The following is a 17,287-nucleotide window of genomic DNA, read 5'->3' as shown; positions in this document are numbered from 1 at the left end:
ATCTCTTGTACAAACAGCATGAAAAGGAAAAATGTCTACAAAAGGAAAAATCAGTGTTGAAATAATAATGTGGTTGAACCAGCTCTCCTCCCCACGTGACCTCATGGAGTAAGGCGATTCTTGTAGGCAGGATGACACACTCTGGCTTGGTTTTCAACACAATATATATATAGTTCAAAAAGCTGTGGATCAAGGCCCACCTGGCCTTCCACACTCGAGACTCTTTCTCTTTCTTCTAAAATAATGTCGTATTCAAAATGTTCCCACAAGTTCCCCCTCTGCCGGGCTCAGACATTTCAATACACAGTTCTTTTGGATCTCCCTCAATTGGGCTCAGATCTCCTATGATAAAGTTCACTGCAAGTTGCAAGGAGAGCTGCCTTCCCCAAAACTTATTTCACTTCAGGTGTCCCTCTGTCGGGCTCAGACCTCTTTCAGATGTCGAAGACTTTTTCAATGTGCGTGGCTTATTTGTCAGACCACTTTGACTCAAAGTTCACTGTGTTACTTTCACTCTTCCCTTCTCTCGGAATTAATCTTCTTCCTTTTACTTTAACTGTTCATTTTCTTTCTCGCTTTAAACAAAGTACCTTTCACTGTGACTTTCGAGTGGGTTTCTTCCTTTCACCGGACCATTCCGTTACTTAGTATTGCTGATGTCCCAGCTGTTTGTTACATAAAAGTTCATTCACAGGTCTGCCTTTCTTCACATCTCATCCACATGTGTGCAGCCTTCACTTGTTATATGATGTTGCTATTTCAATCACTTTAACACACACCGGTCTCTCAGGTCGCGTGCCAACTCACAGGCTATGTGTGTTTCTTTCTTGTTTATCGGCCCGCTGCTCTCAGCCCTTGGTCTGTTGCTCTGCTCCAGTAGGTGTGCTTTCATCCCGGAAGTTCTGCTTGTTCTCGTGTTCTGCCTTGCTCAGAGTGTGTCTTTGGTTTCTGGCTTTTATTCGTGTGAGGAGAGCTAATTGGTATTAGGTGTATGCACTTAGGATTAAGTGCCTAACTTTGTCTGACCCGATTTCCGGGACATGCCAGTACGATGTATGCAAGTCAGTCTGGTTATTCTCAGTTATCTTCTTCCTCAGCCCAGTGTTTGTGCAAAAAGGGGGGTGGAGGGAGTTGGGATCTCGCAGCATCCTAAAACATAACATGGGTTTGATAAACAAAATAAGGGTGAATACTATGTCCCGCCATTGGTTATCTAACCCTCACTCCCCAAAGACCCCTCAGCCAGGTGATCCTCCCTCACTGGTCCATCCCCAGGGTCTGAATCCAAAGGCGATGGCCATGCCCTGGCCACCTGAGAGAGAGAGATCGCCAGAAACTAGCAGGTGAGACACCCTCTGGTTTCTCACAGCGCCTATTGAAAACTTCTCTGTTTTAATTTAGACCCTCAACACCCTAGCACTCTTGCTCTGGTTTAGCGCCAAGAGACCTCCGGGCGAACAGACGCTGTACAAATACTCATAACGTAACATGACAACATTACTTGCAAAGGGGGGCAGTTTTCTTTTGCAAGAACCTGGGCCTGGTGGAAGCAGCGTGCCTTTCTGACAATTAAAAGTGGCTCACTGGCAGAAAAGTATTTGTATGGCAAGAAAGGTGAGTCCTTCCTTATTATACACACTGCGGACAAGGGCTTTACATCCCACCCCTCATCGAACCATAAGCTCTCACTGGCATCCAGCAACAAGGAATTAGGTCAGTAACTTAGCTTGTGGAGTATTTATTTATTAATTACATTTGTATATAGCGCTTTACGCCAAAGCGCTTAACAAGAGGACCAAAAGAATACAATAAGCATTATAACAACTTGTGAATCAAGTAACAGAAAGCAGTACATGCAGCAATTTACAACATTATATTTGAATGGTGAGGTGTAAGATGAGTGGAATAGGACTGTAGTGAGAGAGGCAACAGGAAGGAGTTAGGATGGGTGGAAGGAGAACGGGAAAGAGGTAGTGGAAGATGTCAGGGTGGGGATTGGTGTAGAGTATTAGAGCAGCAGATCAGTATTTCCCTATGGCACATGTTGATATGTGTCACCAATGAACAGTGCACCAGGCCCATCGATTCTGCAACAATTTGCACTTCTTACATTAACATCTATTCAGATCAAAACCCTTCTGAAAAAACATTGCACAATTAGTATTGCCAGGCCTTTTTTGTATACAGATGTGGGAAGTATGTTTATTTGTATGAGAAACACAACAAATGATTACCTTATTTATATGGAAATCCTTCACATTTTCTGCAAAACCATCATGTAATAAACATATATTGATGCCAGGATTTCACACTAGATTTAAACAAAATATTGTTTCCCTGGTTGTTTTGACAAGGTAATGACGTTCAAAAAACATCTGGCACAAACTTTCCCCCGCAGGGATGTGTTTAGCAAGTCTTCTTTTGAATGCTTACAAAACCTCTTTTTAGAAATGCTACCATGAAGTGTTGAGTGAGAAAAAATTGGGTTTTCATTGCTGGTTTTTTTTTCGGCGCCTTCTGCTTCCATTTGCCTTCTTTTCAGGATAACCTTTACTATTTATTTCTTGGAGGACATCTGCTTACCATGTGTGTCACTCAAATCATCAATGGCAATTTGTTTGTTGCCTTTCCTTTCCTTCGGCTATTTTTATGATTGTGCCTATGCCAGAGGTACTGTCATCACCTATCACTTACGTCTGTACTGGAAGCAGATCACATATAGGCAGATTTCATCAGCAGAAGTATGTTGATATAATACCCACAAGAATGTCAGTCTAAAATGTCACGTGTCATCACAAAAACGCTCCATGCGCAAAAGATAAAAAAATTACATGTTGTAAAGCGGTCGAAAAAAAAATACACTACTTTATTTTTATTTATTTAATTTATTTATAACACACTGGGACAAAGTCCTTGGGCATGGAAGCGTGGCAGGACATACACCAGGTAATAGTCTACATCATAGAGGATGAAGGAGGAACTAGTTCATTCAAATAAAAGGGTTTCGAGTTTGCGTTTAAATGACACCAGTGAGGAACAAGACCTCAGATCCGGTGGTTGTGCGTTCCAAAGGGGAGGAGCTGTCACTGGGAAACATCCTTCCAATACAAATGAAAGTGTAGCCTTAGGAACCATCGGAAGACCAGTATTGTTGGACCTTAAGGCACGTCTAACTGGGAGCCAGTCTAGCAAAGAGGAACGATAAGCCGGGTTTATCCTAAAGAGACAGGTGTGGGCTATACAGAGAGTACGAACATGATTCGTTTCTCAACGGGCAGCCAGTGAAGAGATTTCCTTGCCACTGAAATGTGGTCAAATGTGTGCAGTCCACAGACCAAGCGGACTGCATTATTCTGGACCACCTGAAGGCGATTCAGTTCTGCCTGACCCAGGCCTTGCAATAGGCTTGAGCAGTAATCTAAATGGGACCCGATGATGGCTGGAGCCACTGTGGCACAACTGCTTGGATTAAGAAAAGGACGAATTAGAGTTAGGAGCTTCAGATAGTGTGAGGAGCATGAAACTATATGGCTGACATGAGCTTTCATGCTCAGCTCTTAATCTAGGATGACACCAAGAGTCTTAACTTTAGGTAGAGTTTTGAGTACGCATTCAGCCACTTTAAAAGATTGGAATCCTGGATCTCAATTACATAGCCTATGTGTTGTGCCCATAATCATGATCTCAGATTTTTTGTTGTTAAGCGCTAGTCCATTCAACAACATCCATCTGTGAATATGGTTACATGTGGTGTTGATTGTTACAGAGTCATTGTTACTTACTGTCTTCAAGAAGACTAACCAGCAACTCAACCTCTGCTAATGAGCCAATACTCATGAGCTGACTTCCATTCGCATTGCAAGAAGATGAAGCATACTTCCAGCTCAGTTTTTCCATCTGAAGTTTGTAGCAATTCCGGTTATAGGGAAACCAGCCAACACCACATTGGGTGGGATAATACTTCCACAGATCTATTGATAAATCAATGACAAGAAAAGCATATTGTAATGTTCATTAATGCAAAATGCAAGTGTGATCAAAAATATTAAATTTGTACTTTTAAACAATGAAGAACATTAGAGATGCATTCAATTGAAGGTATGTATCAGTAACAAAACAAAAAATAACTATAGCAAAAATAGAGAACATATTTAGCTATAGATCCCAAATATGATACGTATGAATTCGACATTCATGTCTTGGCACATTTTCTATATTTTTTAATTCTGCTCAGCACCATATGGGAACCAGACAACGTTTTCACATCTAGGATGCAGTGTGTTCCAGAACCATTGGCTAACACCGGCATTACCATAATCCATGGCCTTATAGGTGTACCTGGCACTACCTGTATGACTGACCCTCAGTTCTTTGAAAATAAGTCTGCTGATTGATTAGCAAGGACCACTGTGAGGAGAATGTTTGCAGTGAGAAGGTTAACCCGTATTTTGACATGCAATGACTGTTCAGGAGAAACACTGTGCCATTTAAGATATTGAACATCTTCTCATGTATTAATCAAACTATTTTCACAATCCACAAACAATAATCCTCTTCAATTTTATTATACTATTTGAGATCTACTTAAGGAAAAACAAAACAATGAGAGAGAGCGAAAGAAAGAGTGGAAGGGGAGAGAGTGCAGAGAGAGAGAAAGACAAATGAAATGTGACTTATAATGGCTTGAGTTCCTGCAAAGCCATGCAAGGAAGAGCATGTGTTGAGCTGTAGATTTCCCGATGCTCTCATTTTGATTAGTTGGCCCTATCACAGGGCTACAAAATTCATTACAAAATCCAGAGTGCCACTATTCTATCACCATTAATATGTCCCTTTGTAAGCATTCTCAGAAGCTGACAAGAATATTCCACTATATATGGTCTTCAATGTCAGATAGTTGATGATTTGCACATGTCCAATATAGATGAGAAGCTCGAAAGAAAGCACGCCATATTTGATAGCCATAGAGCATAGTGGAATAAGGAACTCATTTGTGAACTTGAATCATCCCTTTTTAAAGGCGACATGGCGTTTTGGGTTTCTTTGCAGCCCCTTCTTAGCTAATGCAACAATAGTAGCAATACCGGTGCTTCTGCTCTGCCAACTTCAATAAGTTCCAACACATTTAGGAGTGCTTACAAGAAAGTGTATGCAGTCAAGTGCTTTTACTAAAACTGAAAGACTTCTCCTCGAGAAATGTACAAACTCCAGTACAAATAACCTCAACTGCTTATGTTTAGCTCATCAGGAAAAATATATATTTTGCAACGCACATCAAATCACCCAAGACGACAATCTTCAAAACATCTAATATCAGCCTGATTAAGTCAGGGAAATCAGGCCAATAGAAACATTGCAATGCATATGAAATGAGGCACAAAATGCTTTACTAAGTCATGCAACTTTTCAAAGACAAAAACAAGCAATAAGAAAGTATATCAGCATAATGAGCGCAACATTGTTCACTAAAGGATACATATGTTGAAAGCTTTTTTAATTGGCAGATTAGGAGCACCCCGAGGAGTACTGTTTGAGCTCTATCTGCAGAACAAATAAACAGTGTTCTCCTCATTCTAAATCTGGCTGGATGGAGCCCTCATTCCTTAAGAGTGTCACACATGTGCCTTGCAATTAATCCTGTACCGAGAACTTAACAACTGAGCCTGTTGTCTATACCTTTCTTAGCAAAGCACACAATGAAATAAAGATCTTTTAAAACGGCGTGTATCAAGGCACCCACATTGCTTCAGAAGCATACTCAAAAAACAGTACGCGATTTCAGTAACCTGATTGGGAACATCTTATCAAAAACATAACAAACATTCCTTTGGGAAATGATGTTGCTCAAACTTAAGGATCTCGGGAACCAAGCACAAAGAATTAAAGTCAGATGGGTCAAGTGCAGCACGTTCACATGTTGTGCATCAATCAATCAGAATGGTGGCATGACAGCCTCTACCAGGCACGGGAAGAGCAGCTTTTAGTACTGGTTCCTCTAAGCAGAGGAATATATATACATATGCATAGAAGAAAAGGGAATCTCACTGCATGCACTCCTGAGGTAGTGTGATTTTAGAGAATGTGTTTAAGGTAATTCATTTATATTTTGGGTCCAGGGACGGCAAGGGCACCCCTGGTACATAGGGTGCAAATAATATGCATACATGTGGATCTTTAGGTAGATACAACGGGACCCTGCACACCATACAGTACCGACAAAAAACAGTCCAAACTTTTATGACAAGTAAACTGTTGAAAGTAGATTACATTTAAATATACAAATTATCAAAAATATATTCAAATTAGTCTTTCTATGACAAATATCAATTCATGTGTATTATATTACAATTGTGTCCAGTCACACATTCCAATCATTGTAGGCCAAAGACAGTTGATCTTCCAGCTCTACCTGTCTCAGGAAATCATTCAGAAGTAACATCTTCAATAACGTAGAATAGATGAAGCAGGCTCTGGAATATAGATGGGTCTGTGTCGACAGATGTGTTCTCTGTAAAGAGTCTGACATTTCAAGAAAAGGTTTGTTCTCCGTTGATGAAGTATAGCAATGAAGCTGTGGTCCTTTAGCGCGCTAAAACTAAGGATGCACGAAGTCATTGATACACTCTAAATAACACGCTGCAACTACATAATTCAGTAGGAGATTCAGCTTCCCTACACGTTGCAGGATAGAGACTTTATCAACAGAGAACAAACCTTTTCTTGAAATGTCAGGCTCTTTACAGAAAACAAATCTGTAGACACAGAACCATACATATTCCATCTACTTTGTCACCCACAATCATACACTTCTTGCCATCTCCCAACCAAGCAGGAATGAAGGGATAGGCATAAGGGAAGAGAGTAGGCGGCATCACTGGTACAGGTTAAAATCAAGGATGTCCTATAACAGCATATCTCGCTCCCCAGAATAGTCTGGGAGCATAACATTATTAATATCCCCTATCTGTTCACCAACATGCAGCTATAACCCTACAAAGCGAATAATCCCACTTCTTGATCACCCTGCCTGTCGTCCCTCTGTATCTGCTCCAGTAAGCCCTTTGTTGCTTTATCCCATACGAATGTATAGGTTGTGTCTCCATTTCCAACTCACAATCTAGCTTTATAGAACATTAATGCCTTAACACTCATCTCCAGTAGTTTCTTTTGGACTGCGTGGTTCTTGCCTCCCATGTTAAATCGGTATGCTGAGGTCCTTGAACACAAGCCCCCTCATTCATCTGTACCATCCTCCAAGTTGACACCATAAGCCCTTTTCATCAGCAGCCGGTTTGCTGCATGCCCTTTTGCAACTATGGGCAAGATGCAACAGGTGGTCTATTGACAGAAAATCTTTCACCACTTATCTCAGGCTTCAATTCTCTCATCCTCTAGGAAAACAATATCTGCAAATTCACTGCTGTACTTTTCATTTTTCCTACTTTGGAATCCAGGTGATTTATGCACTAAGCTGTGCAGTTATGAAAGCCTTTGAAGGTCTCCTCAGGTTCCCCCATTGCCTTCATTCTTGTGTCCGCTACAGGTACTTTTAGCTTGACCCCCCGCAGCTTCAGCGCCTTCCCTGTTCCCTTGCTATAAGCAACTCCAGGCTAATCACATCAATGTTACCTTGGCTATATGCTGGTGACAGTCCACTGTATCTGCTGTAGTGCAGCAAGCAATATATACTCTCCCCCTCTGTAGAATCACTACAGTCCCATCAAGGTCAGTCAGGGACCTTGTTGCTTGCATCCATGTGAGATACTGATCATCTAAATGTTTTTATTTGTATTACTATAGCGCTATATGCCAAAGCTCTGTACACAAATAGAATGTCACAAATCAAGCAAAAAAAATTGAAAAACACGAGTTAACCAGTAAGCAAGTTGGTTTTAAGGCGTGAACATCAACCAGAAATGGAAGACAGTTACCGAAGATGGATTTGAAGAACTCTTCACCCCCATTTACAGGCCCTCCTTTTATGCTCCAATATCATCCATAAGAGCAAAATTCCCAGACCAACACATCCATTTTCTGCATGTGTCAGGTCTGGCCCCTTCTCTCCAATATCCCCCTTTACCAAGTGTTCACTCAAGAACCAGGTAGGCAGCAAATCCGAGTGATGTTCACCACAATTGTCCCAAATTGCGTGTGTTCTAATGACAAGTTCCTGGAGAACCAATGACCTCCCAGTATCCAGCATTCCCAGACTGCAACAGTTCACATGTGTTGCCAATCGTTCACTTTACTTTGTGCCACTGCCACCCGGGCCCCAGTGGGTGATCATATGCAGCTCTGGTACACCACTGTTCACTTTACCTTTCTCTGACTGTCTCCATGATTGTTTGTCTGACTTGATAGCATCACTTCAGTTGGGAAAGGATTAGGCGCTCAGCACATCCACAAAGCCATCACTGTGGATTCACTGATCCCTCGTTGAGAAGGAATGGCTGCTAGTCACAGCTTGGAAGAGCACCAGAATATTTCACACTTCTGCAAGATCCTGCTCTCCTTTTTTCACTAATTTCCTGCACATCATCTTGTTGCAAGGCTATACAGTGATCATTCCTGGCCCCCATCAAATTAAGAAGGGAGCTTGCAGCAGAGCTCCGAGTGCCTGAAACAGTTTCTGATCCGAGGTATCACCACCACCCATGCCAGGTTTAATGCAGGACTCCATTTCGAAAGAAGCCCTAAGAAAAGCTGAAGGTTACAATACATGCTATAGATCAGTCGCCTTGGCTGGAATTAGGTGTGTTGAGCTATTGTGTATCATTTTTCTGAAGAAGCGACAGCTTCACCAGGTAACATTCATCCTATGCTCTAGCTCTGCTTATAGCTAAAACAATGCTATTTTTCTGAACCCACGCTTTCTCTCACCCAACACCCTCGTTACCTCTTTCATCTTCTGCACACAATTCTCTCCCCTCGCTCTCCTGATACCTCTCTTCTGTCCCCCCTCTTTGTCTGACTTTGCAAACTACTTTACCTCTAAAGTTGGCTCTCTCCGCTCTTCCTTCCCACCTGCTCCTGCCCACTGCCCCTCTCTAGCGATTCTACAACCCTATTCCTTCTCTCTTCATGATTAATCTCTGGGATCTTGACACCTCTGCCCTTCGTGCTTGCGCCCATCCCACCGCTTCCCCCACTGGATCCTCTTCCCTCTCCCTTTATTCCTCAGGTTTACCCTAACCTCATTCCCTATTTGACTACCCTTTTTAACTCCTCCCTCTCCAACTCTTTCTTTCCCTGTGCATTTAAACATGCTCTCATTCTTCCCATCCTGGAAACTCCTCCATTGATCCTTCCGTCCCTGCTAACCTCTGCCCCATCTCTCTTCTTCCTTTCTTCTCCAAGCTCCTTGAGTGCACGGCTTACTCTAAGGTGTTTTCCCATCTCAATCTTCATTCACTTCTTCCCACCTTCAATCTGGTGTTCGTCTATCTCACTCGAGACTGCTCTTTTGCATGTCTCAAACTCCCTTTCTGCTGCCAAACTAAGCTCTCCTCTATTCTTATCCTAATCAATCTCAACACTGTCAACTCCAAGGTTCTTCTCTCTACTCTCACTTCTCTGGGTCTCTCTGGTTCGGTCCTCAAATTGTTTCATGTGTATCTATCTAACCGTTCCTACTCTGTCACTTGGGCTGGTAAGACCTTGGACGCTCTACCCCTACATCATGTGTCCCACAAGAGTGTCATGGGCCTCTTTTATTCTCTCTGAGCACTTTCCCTAAATACTCTCATTCCTTCTTAAAATGTGTTATTCCATATCTATGGGGACACCACCCAAATCTTCTTCTCCTTATCATCCTTTTCAGATTCTCTACACTCCACTGCCTGATGGTATCTCTCTGCTGTCCAATCTTGGATGGCTTTACATTTTCTCCACCTTTATTCATCTAAGTCTGAGGTCCTCTTCTTCCCTGCTACCTCCATAGATACTCCTTTGGCCTCTCTTGCTTTCTTTTCCTCCCTCCCACCTCCCCTTTTCCTCATCGGCTCATAAACTGGGTGCCACCTTCAACCCCCCTCTCTCTTTCTCCCTTCATATTTCCAAAATGGCTCGTTCCTCCCGCTACACCCTATTTAACAACCCTTGTGCACGCCCTCACCTTTCCTTTCATGCCACCAAACGTCTTATCACTTCCTTGATTTGCTCTCATATTCATTATTGCTCTGCCCTTATACTTGGCCTTCCTGCTTCTTCCCTGCCCCCCCTTCGGTTCTGTCCTTAATTTGTTCTTTGATTTCCTCTTCTCTGCTCTCCATGTCTCTCCTTCCCTTAGAATTGCATCTTCTCTTTCACTTCCTTTTTATTGTTTTCAATGTATCCATTGACTCACCCTTCTATGCCTTTCTTCGCTCATGTCGCTTTATTCACCCAGTTGTACATTGTGCTCCCAGAACCAGTTCCTGCTTTCTGTTCCCAAACCCCCTTCTGCCTCTTCTCGTTTCTGTTCCTTTGCCCTACTCGCCTACAAGCACTGTAACTCTCTAAATCTCTCTATCCATTCCTCTTCCTCACTATGCATTTTTCAATCCAAACTCAGATCTCCTATTATCTGCTCTTTCTAATAGCTGAGCTCCATCTCTTCACTACGTCTGTTCACTACCTAGATTGTATTGCTTCAATTGACTGTACCGTTGCATATTAAACTGTTGAGCGCTTTGGCAAACAAGCTTTATAAATTAAAAGAAATACAACTACAAAATACTTTCCCTGATGTTCCTTGTCCTCACTCGGTCTCTCCTAATTATTCCTTGCTCCACTCCCTCTCTCGCCCCTCCCACACTCAATCTCTCCCTCTCTTTCCTTCTTCTGTCCCTCCGATAGTCACGCAATCTCCAAGCTTTTCCACTCTTCTCCACTCTACTCTATCACCTCCAATCTTCTTGGTACTCTCCATTCTCCTCTCCTCTCTCTATGCTCTACTCTACACTCTCCTTTCCTCTCCCCTCTCTACATTTCACTCCCCTCTTCTCTCCTCTCTCTACACTCCACTATCCTTTCCGCTTCCCTCTCTCCTTTTTACATTCCACCCTCCTCCCCTCTTCTTCTCCAACTTTCATTCACCTCTTACACTCACTCAGGCACCCCTCTTGCCTTAACTCAGTTGTTCTTCTACTCTCTCTCTAGCACCACTCACACGTTCCAGCAACAATTTACTCACTCTTAAAGTTAGTTAAAACTCTCTCTCACAACCAACACCTTACCTACAACAATCTCCAACCCAGTCCTCTCAAGGCTCCGCCCCACCATCCTTTTTCCGCCTGGTCTCTCAGCACAACACAACTACCTCTGACCACACTCAAATACTGCTCGCTCCTTCTGTCTCTCACAAGGTTTTTATACCCCTCACCTTTTGTGGTGGTCTTTCCCTCCCCTTCTCATTGGTTCATCTGCTCACCTGTTTCTTGGCAGCCATATGGTCTTTCTATTTCCCCCGGGTTGTGCCACACCAGCGGGAAACTTTAAAATCCTCACTTAGCCATGCCCCTTTTCTACTCCTCACATTCAAGTTATTCTCTCTTGTGAAGGATCTGGTGGCTGTGCCGCAGTTACAGGAATGCAGTTTTGGTTTGAAGTAGAAATGGTTCACTGGAGTGGTGCTGGCATTTTCACTTTGCTTCTGGAGCCGGCGATGTCACTCAGTAGAGCAAGGTGACCTCCATTTGCTGCATGGTCTTCTGTCATAGATAGCACTGAATAGAATTCAGGCCAGAATAGGGTATGGCAGACATTGTGTTATTGACAGTAGTACCTTCCACGTGCAACAAGGCACATAGCGGTACAGAGACTGGGGTCCTCCCAACTCCCACACCCGGCCTCTGTGCCAACACTGGCTCTAGCAAAACCCCTAGTAGGCGTGACTGACGTGAGTTCTATCTAAAGGGATCTGCCCTGTCATCTGATCCTTCCTTAGCTGGGGGATCAGAGGGGAACTCAGAGGGTTGGCCTTTCAGAGCAGACATCTGACCTATACGTGGCACCACCCACTGTAGGGGGCGTACAGTAGATGGCCCCAGAGAGTGGTCCGGTCGCCAACGTGGCCTCAGGCAGGCCGCCACTTCCCTTACCTGTCTCATGCCAGGGTACACACAACATTAATATCCATTCCTCTCATTGTATACACTTAACACTATATACATTACCCTACTTGACTATTAACATACTATATAAATACCTACCACTATGCATAACTATACACACGCACACATCAATCACTGCACTGCGCCTGTGCTGCCAGACTTTCCCTCGCCTCTCCTCTCTTCACTGGGACTGCCTTTTCTTCACTGCCCAAGCCCTGCAGGTTGGACTGCTCTCACTATCTCTTCCCAGGCTGCACCTGGCATACGTGGGCCAGGAGGACTTCTATTTGAGGCCTGCATCACCTGGCTTTGAGGCGGGTCAGCAGGGGCATGGACAGGATGCCTGGATTGAGCCGTGGTCTGGAATGGACGACTCTTCTTCACCCAGATGCCACACTCACATGGTCCAAACCTTTAACAATGGACCTGTCTGGTCTAGCTCCTGGACAACTGACAGCCATAATGGCCCAGTGGGTGCAAGGGCTGAGTCCTCCCCAACACACAGCCTAGTGAAGAATGTTTATCCTGAGAGGCTGATCGAGACAACAGCCCCCCAGGGAGCGACCACTTGTTGCTGCCCTTGCCTCCTTTTTGTTCAATCGTCTTTTTACAACAGTTTTTACTTAGAATCCTTTCTCCCTAACCAAGCCCATTCTTGAGCAGGGGAGGACTGTCTTTTCTTTCTTCTTCAGAATTCCATCCAGCCCGTTGGTGGGCTGGATGCTTCAGTCCAGGTAGGTTCCCCTAGTAAACATAAAAACATCACAATACACAAACACTAAATAAAGTATTTTATTCCTACACCCTACTGTATGTGTCATAATTTCTATATTTCCCTTAGGGGGCACGCATGTAGACCTACATAGCTGGGCCCAATTTGGGCCACCCACTAAAAATAGATCATGTTGTGTGGAATTTCTTAAACAACCAAATCAGCATAAATACGACAGATATTTGGGATGTGTGTAACTTGCACTTTAAAATGTAATGGATGCACCATACCAATTTAGTATTTCAAAGCTGTATGACGTATGCATATATATATATATATATATATATATATATATATATATATATATATATATATATATATATATATATATATATATATATGTACTTATTGTTTTGACAGTAAACAAGCACTGTGTAGATTATTGTATATGATTGTGTGCAAATGCTTCCTACATATCTACAGAGTATTCAGAATAAAGTGACGCAATGCCATGTTTTTCATAAAGAAAGAAAATGAATAGATAGGACAGGATAGGTGGCACTGTGTCAGCCATTTTAATTCAGTCCAATCAAAAGAGCACTGTTGTATGTGAGAAAATACATTTTAACTCCCCTTAGTAGAAAATGCATGAAGATGTTCTCTGATGTTCTTAACATATTAGTAAATGGAAAAGACATACTTATTATTGTATGATGTCTAGAGAAGCCTTCTAAGTTAGATAGCATTATAATTATTAAAGCGCTCTCAATGCTGCTTAACAAATTAACTTTAATGCACTTTCTTAACCATGAGGTTAGTTATATGCTCAGTACAATGAGCGGATGGGAGGCACTTTTCAAAGACAATGGTCTTTCTAGGATACTTAGACAAATACTATTTAATTGTCCTGCATAATAAGGCACTTTTAGCACATCAAGACAGGTTCTCCATAATTAGTCCAGCTTCCATATAGAACCCGCTCTAAGCATTTTCCGAGGAGTAATTCATGTCGAAAAGTTGCAAAAGCAAGTATTTTTCATCGACCAATGAATACAGAGATTTAGTATTCTTGAGACATCACATCTTGGTGATGCTAATGAACAGGACATTGAGCCAGTGCCATGTGGCAAGGTTTGAGGGTGAAGTTCACAAATGGGATTTTATCTCACAATTTTTCTAGATTCTAGATTCCATGTTTGACATTAGCGCTGAACATAGCTGGAGAATTTTAAATATGTTTACGATATTCTGTGCAGTCTGCTTGTGGGATTTGTTTTTGGTGAAAACATTGGCATAGTAACACTCAAATGCCAAGCACATACCAACTGTAGAAGAAGTGCATTTGCCTTCATAGTGTTTATCTTCCTTCCCAGTATCTTTGTTTCAGACAAGTTCATGCAATTTCCAGGTTTCTAGTATAATGTGTTCATATCATATGACAATTTGGTAGTTTATAGTTGCCAGGACAAGGTCTCACCCTCTATTTTAATTGTGTTGTTGAGATCCCTCACCTATGTTGCCAGTGTTAGAAACTTTGCTTTTTTATTTTTTATCACAGGATGATTGAGTTATGTGGATGCCTCTCATATAGGCCTTCACACTTCCCCAAGACACTTTCAATACTCACAACACTGGCCCGCTTTGTCTTCACAAATTATGTCATTTCCATTTTCAATGATTTCATTAGTTCACTAGTTTTTCATCTTTTAAAAAGAAAGCTATTCAACTTCCATACACTTTTCTTATTTGTTCCAGTATTTGTTCTGATGGTGAGTTCAATTGGAGAGTGGTCAGACATATGGGTCTAGCCTATTCTTGTGTCTATGGTTCAGTGAGTTTTGTTTTTTGTTGGGAGACAAATGGTCTGTTGTAAATGCAATACAAATGTGGGGTCATTGGGATCTGAGGCCTCCAATTGGTATACATGTCTATGGGCCTCATCATGAGTTGGGCGGTATCCCGGCTGTAATACTGCCCAACTGTAATAGGGTTAGCACCCAGCAGTCCGACTGTATTACCAAGAAGGCTCACGGGTTAGGCGTTAAAAGTAAATCCCCATTCCCCATGGGGTCTATTGGACCCCATGGGGAATTTTCAGAGCAAATACTGCGCGCTAATACAGCCAGCGGTAATACACAGTGCAAAATGTGATTTTCACCTCCAGAAAAAAGCTGGAGGTAAGACAGCCCATTTAGCACACAACTCGTGATAGGGCCAGCTCTTAAATGTAGTGGTAATACCGTTACTGCCGCATTTAAGGGTTACCATCCAACTCGTGATGAGGCCCTATGAGATTTCATTAGAGTCTGTTGTGACTGTCATGCATCTTGATCGCTTATGGATAAAGCAAATCTCTGACAAGGATCATATTTCCATTGTCTGTTTCCACCAGGTTCTTTTCCGTGCCTTCTGATATGATATTGAGCGCACCACTTGGCAAATACACAATACACAATGCACAGGATAAAGGTGGATCCCTTAATGGTTGTATCATTACCCACCTCCCAACGTAACTCTTTCTATCCGGAATGTGGTTAACATGATGTTTCTTATGGAGCAAAGTGTATACCCCATCCAGATTGACTATTACAAGAACTATGTTTTTCAACCCCTATCCACTGTGCAAACTTTAAACAATTCTTCTTCAGTTGTATGGGTTTCTTGGGCAAACTACCTCAGTTCTTGGATGTTTCAAGTTATACACTCATTCTCCTTGAGACAATGGTTGCAACATTAACATTCATGAAGTGATCTTCAGAAACCTAGCCTTTTCACTTTCAGGTGTAATTTTTAAAATTCCAATATACTACTAACATTAACAACAATACCAATGCTAAATTCCCTCTTTCTGTTTGACATTTATTTATTTGGAACAAAAGTAACACAAGGCACCTAATAACTACAGAGGATGTTCTAAAACAGTATAATGATAACAAATTCCAACTGATCCAAATTTTAGAATGAAAATTCATGAAGACCAAGTATACTTATAAAATTGATGCAAAACGAACACATTTAAAGTGTCAAACATAGCAAGACATAGGGCCTCATTACGACCCTGGCGGAACGGGTTAACGGGCTCCGCTAAAGGAGGCGAACCCATTAAACCTGTTCCACCACATTACGAGGTACCCTTGTGGGACCCGGTAAGGAGGCCTGGTAAAACCAGGCGTCCTTACCGGGTCCCGCAAGGGGAAAAGGGAGCTAACAACGGGCCGCTCGTAATTGGCCCATTGTTAGCTCCCTCCCCCGTTCCCATTCAGCCCTATGGGGGTGAAATGGGAATGGGGAAGGTACGTCCCGGGTTCCTGGAGGGAGGAATTACCGGGCCCTCCGAACTCGGAATGGCCCGATAATTCCCCATTCTGGGAACCCAGACCCGGACCCGATTTCTACCGCCGAAGTCGTAATGAGGCCCATTCAATGAAAAAAATACAGAAAGAAACTGACATCCACAAAAGGAGGGGAGGGGGAAGATAAGCAGGAAATTATAACTAGTTCTATACATGATCATCAGTTAGGAGCTACATTAGATACAAACCTAAGGAGTAGCTGCCACTTCAATTTGTGTTTAAGTAAAAGAAAAGGGGAGGAGGCATTGCATCTTTCTAACTTATGGTTGTTTCATATAGAGTTGCACACATTTCATAATTAATGCAATCAAGATTTTTGCAGTTGGACGATATAGTTTGAATTGCAACTAGGATAAAAAGGTCAAATAAATAACAAGCATTACTTCCCAAGATACCTTGTAGCAGTGCACTACCTAGTAAAATAAATGTAAAACTAAAGTCTTGTTATAAGTTGAAGATAAGCTTGATTGTGCTCCAGACAGTTTTCCAATATGTTTTAACATGTTCACAGTCTACAGAAATATGCTTAAAAGATCCCTCTGCATTTAGGCAGCTCCAGCATCTGTCATTCTGTAAAGCACTGCATTTGAAGAGCTATATTGGAGTGATAAATGCTCTATGATGAAAGTCATATAAAGTTTGGAGTAAACTGGCTGATGTGGTAACCTTGGAGATATTGTTCCAAACAGGGGGGCCTATCAGTCTCACCAGCAAATAACGTACATGCTTGCTGCCATGTGATCTGTGATTCCCACATAGATTCTGAAGATGTTTCATCAGAAAGGACATTGTGGAACATGGAGGCACTAAAACTAAGATTGTGCATATGCTGTAGTTTGTCTTTATGAGGAGTGTAAGATTTACGCACTAATAAATCATAATTTTCCATTACTGAATTAATAATTGTCGCATATTGGTGCACATAAGAAACCGGGGGAAATAATTTTTCAGTAAATTGATTAAAGGTCAGTGGAATTTCCAGTAAGAACAGCTAATTAATATACTAAATGCTGCGAGATAGCAATGGTTTCCAAAAAATAGACCTAGTATAATAAACTCGGATATGATATGATATTTTATTTGAATCGCGCTCATACGCAAGTGTTTCAGAGTGTGACAAAGTATTAAAC

The 17,287-nt window shown here is 42.1% G+C and overlaps 1 protein-coding gene across 2 annotated transcripts in view; it reads right to left on the bottom strand.

The window, feature by feature from the left end:
- Nucleotides 1-17,287, bottom strand: part of PLA2R1 (phospholipase A2 receptor 1) — a 1,951,179-nt gene that overhangs the window by 1,568,845 nt on the left and 365,047 nt on the right. For both annotated transcript variants that reach the window (XM_069616352.1, XM_069616351.1), the window contains one exon: nucleotides 3,783-3,971. In XM_069616352.1, coding sequence (XP_069472453.1) covers nucleotides 3,783-3,971 — 189 coding nt within the window. The remainder of the gene's footprint in view (nucleotides 1-3,782; nucleotides 3,972-17,287) is intronic.

Source organism: Ambystoma mexicanum, chromosome 9 (genome assembly GCF_040938575.1).
Source record: "Ambystoma mexicanum isolate Mex_15411 chromosome 9, UKY_AmexF1_1, whole genome shotgun sequence".
In the NCBI taxonomy this organism is placed as follows: domain Eukaryota; kingdom Metazoa; phylum Chordata; class Amphibia; order Caudata; family Ambystomatidae; genus Ambystoma; species Ambystoma mexicanum.
Note: the sequence above shows the minus strand (reverse complement) of the source record. Positions and strands in the feature narration are given on the sequence as shown.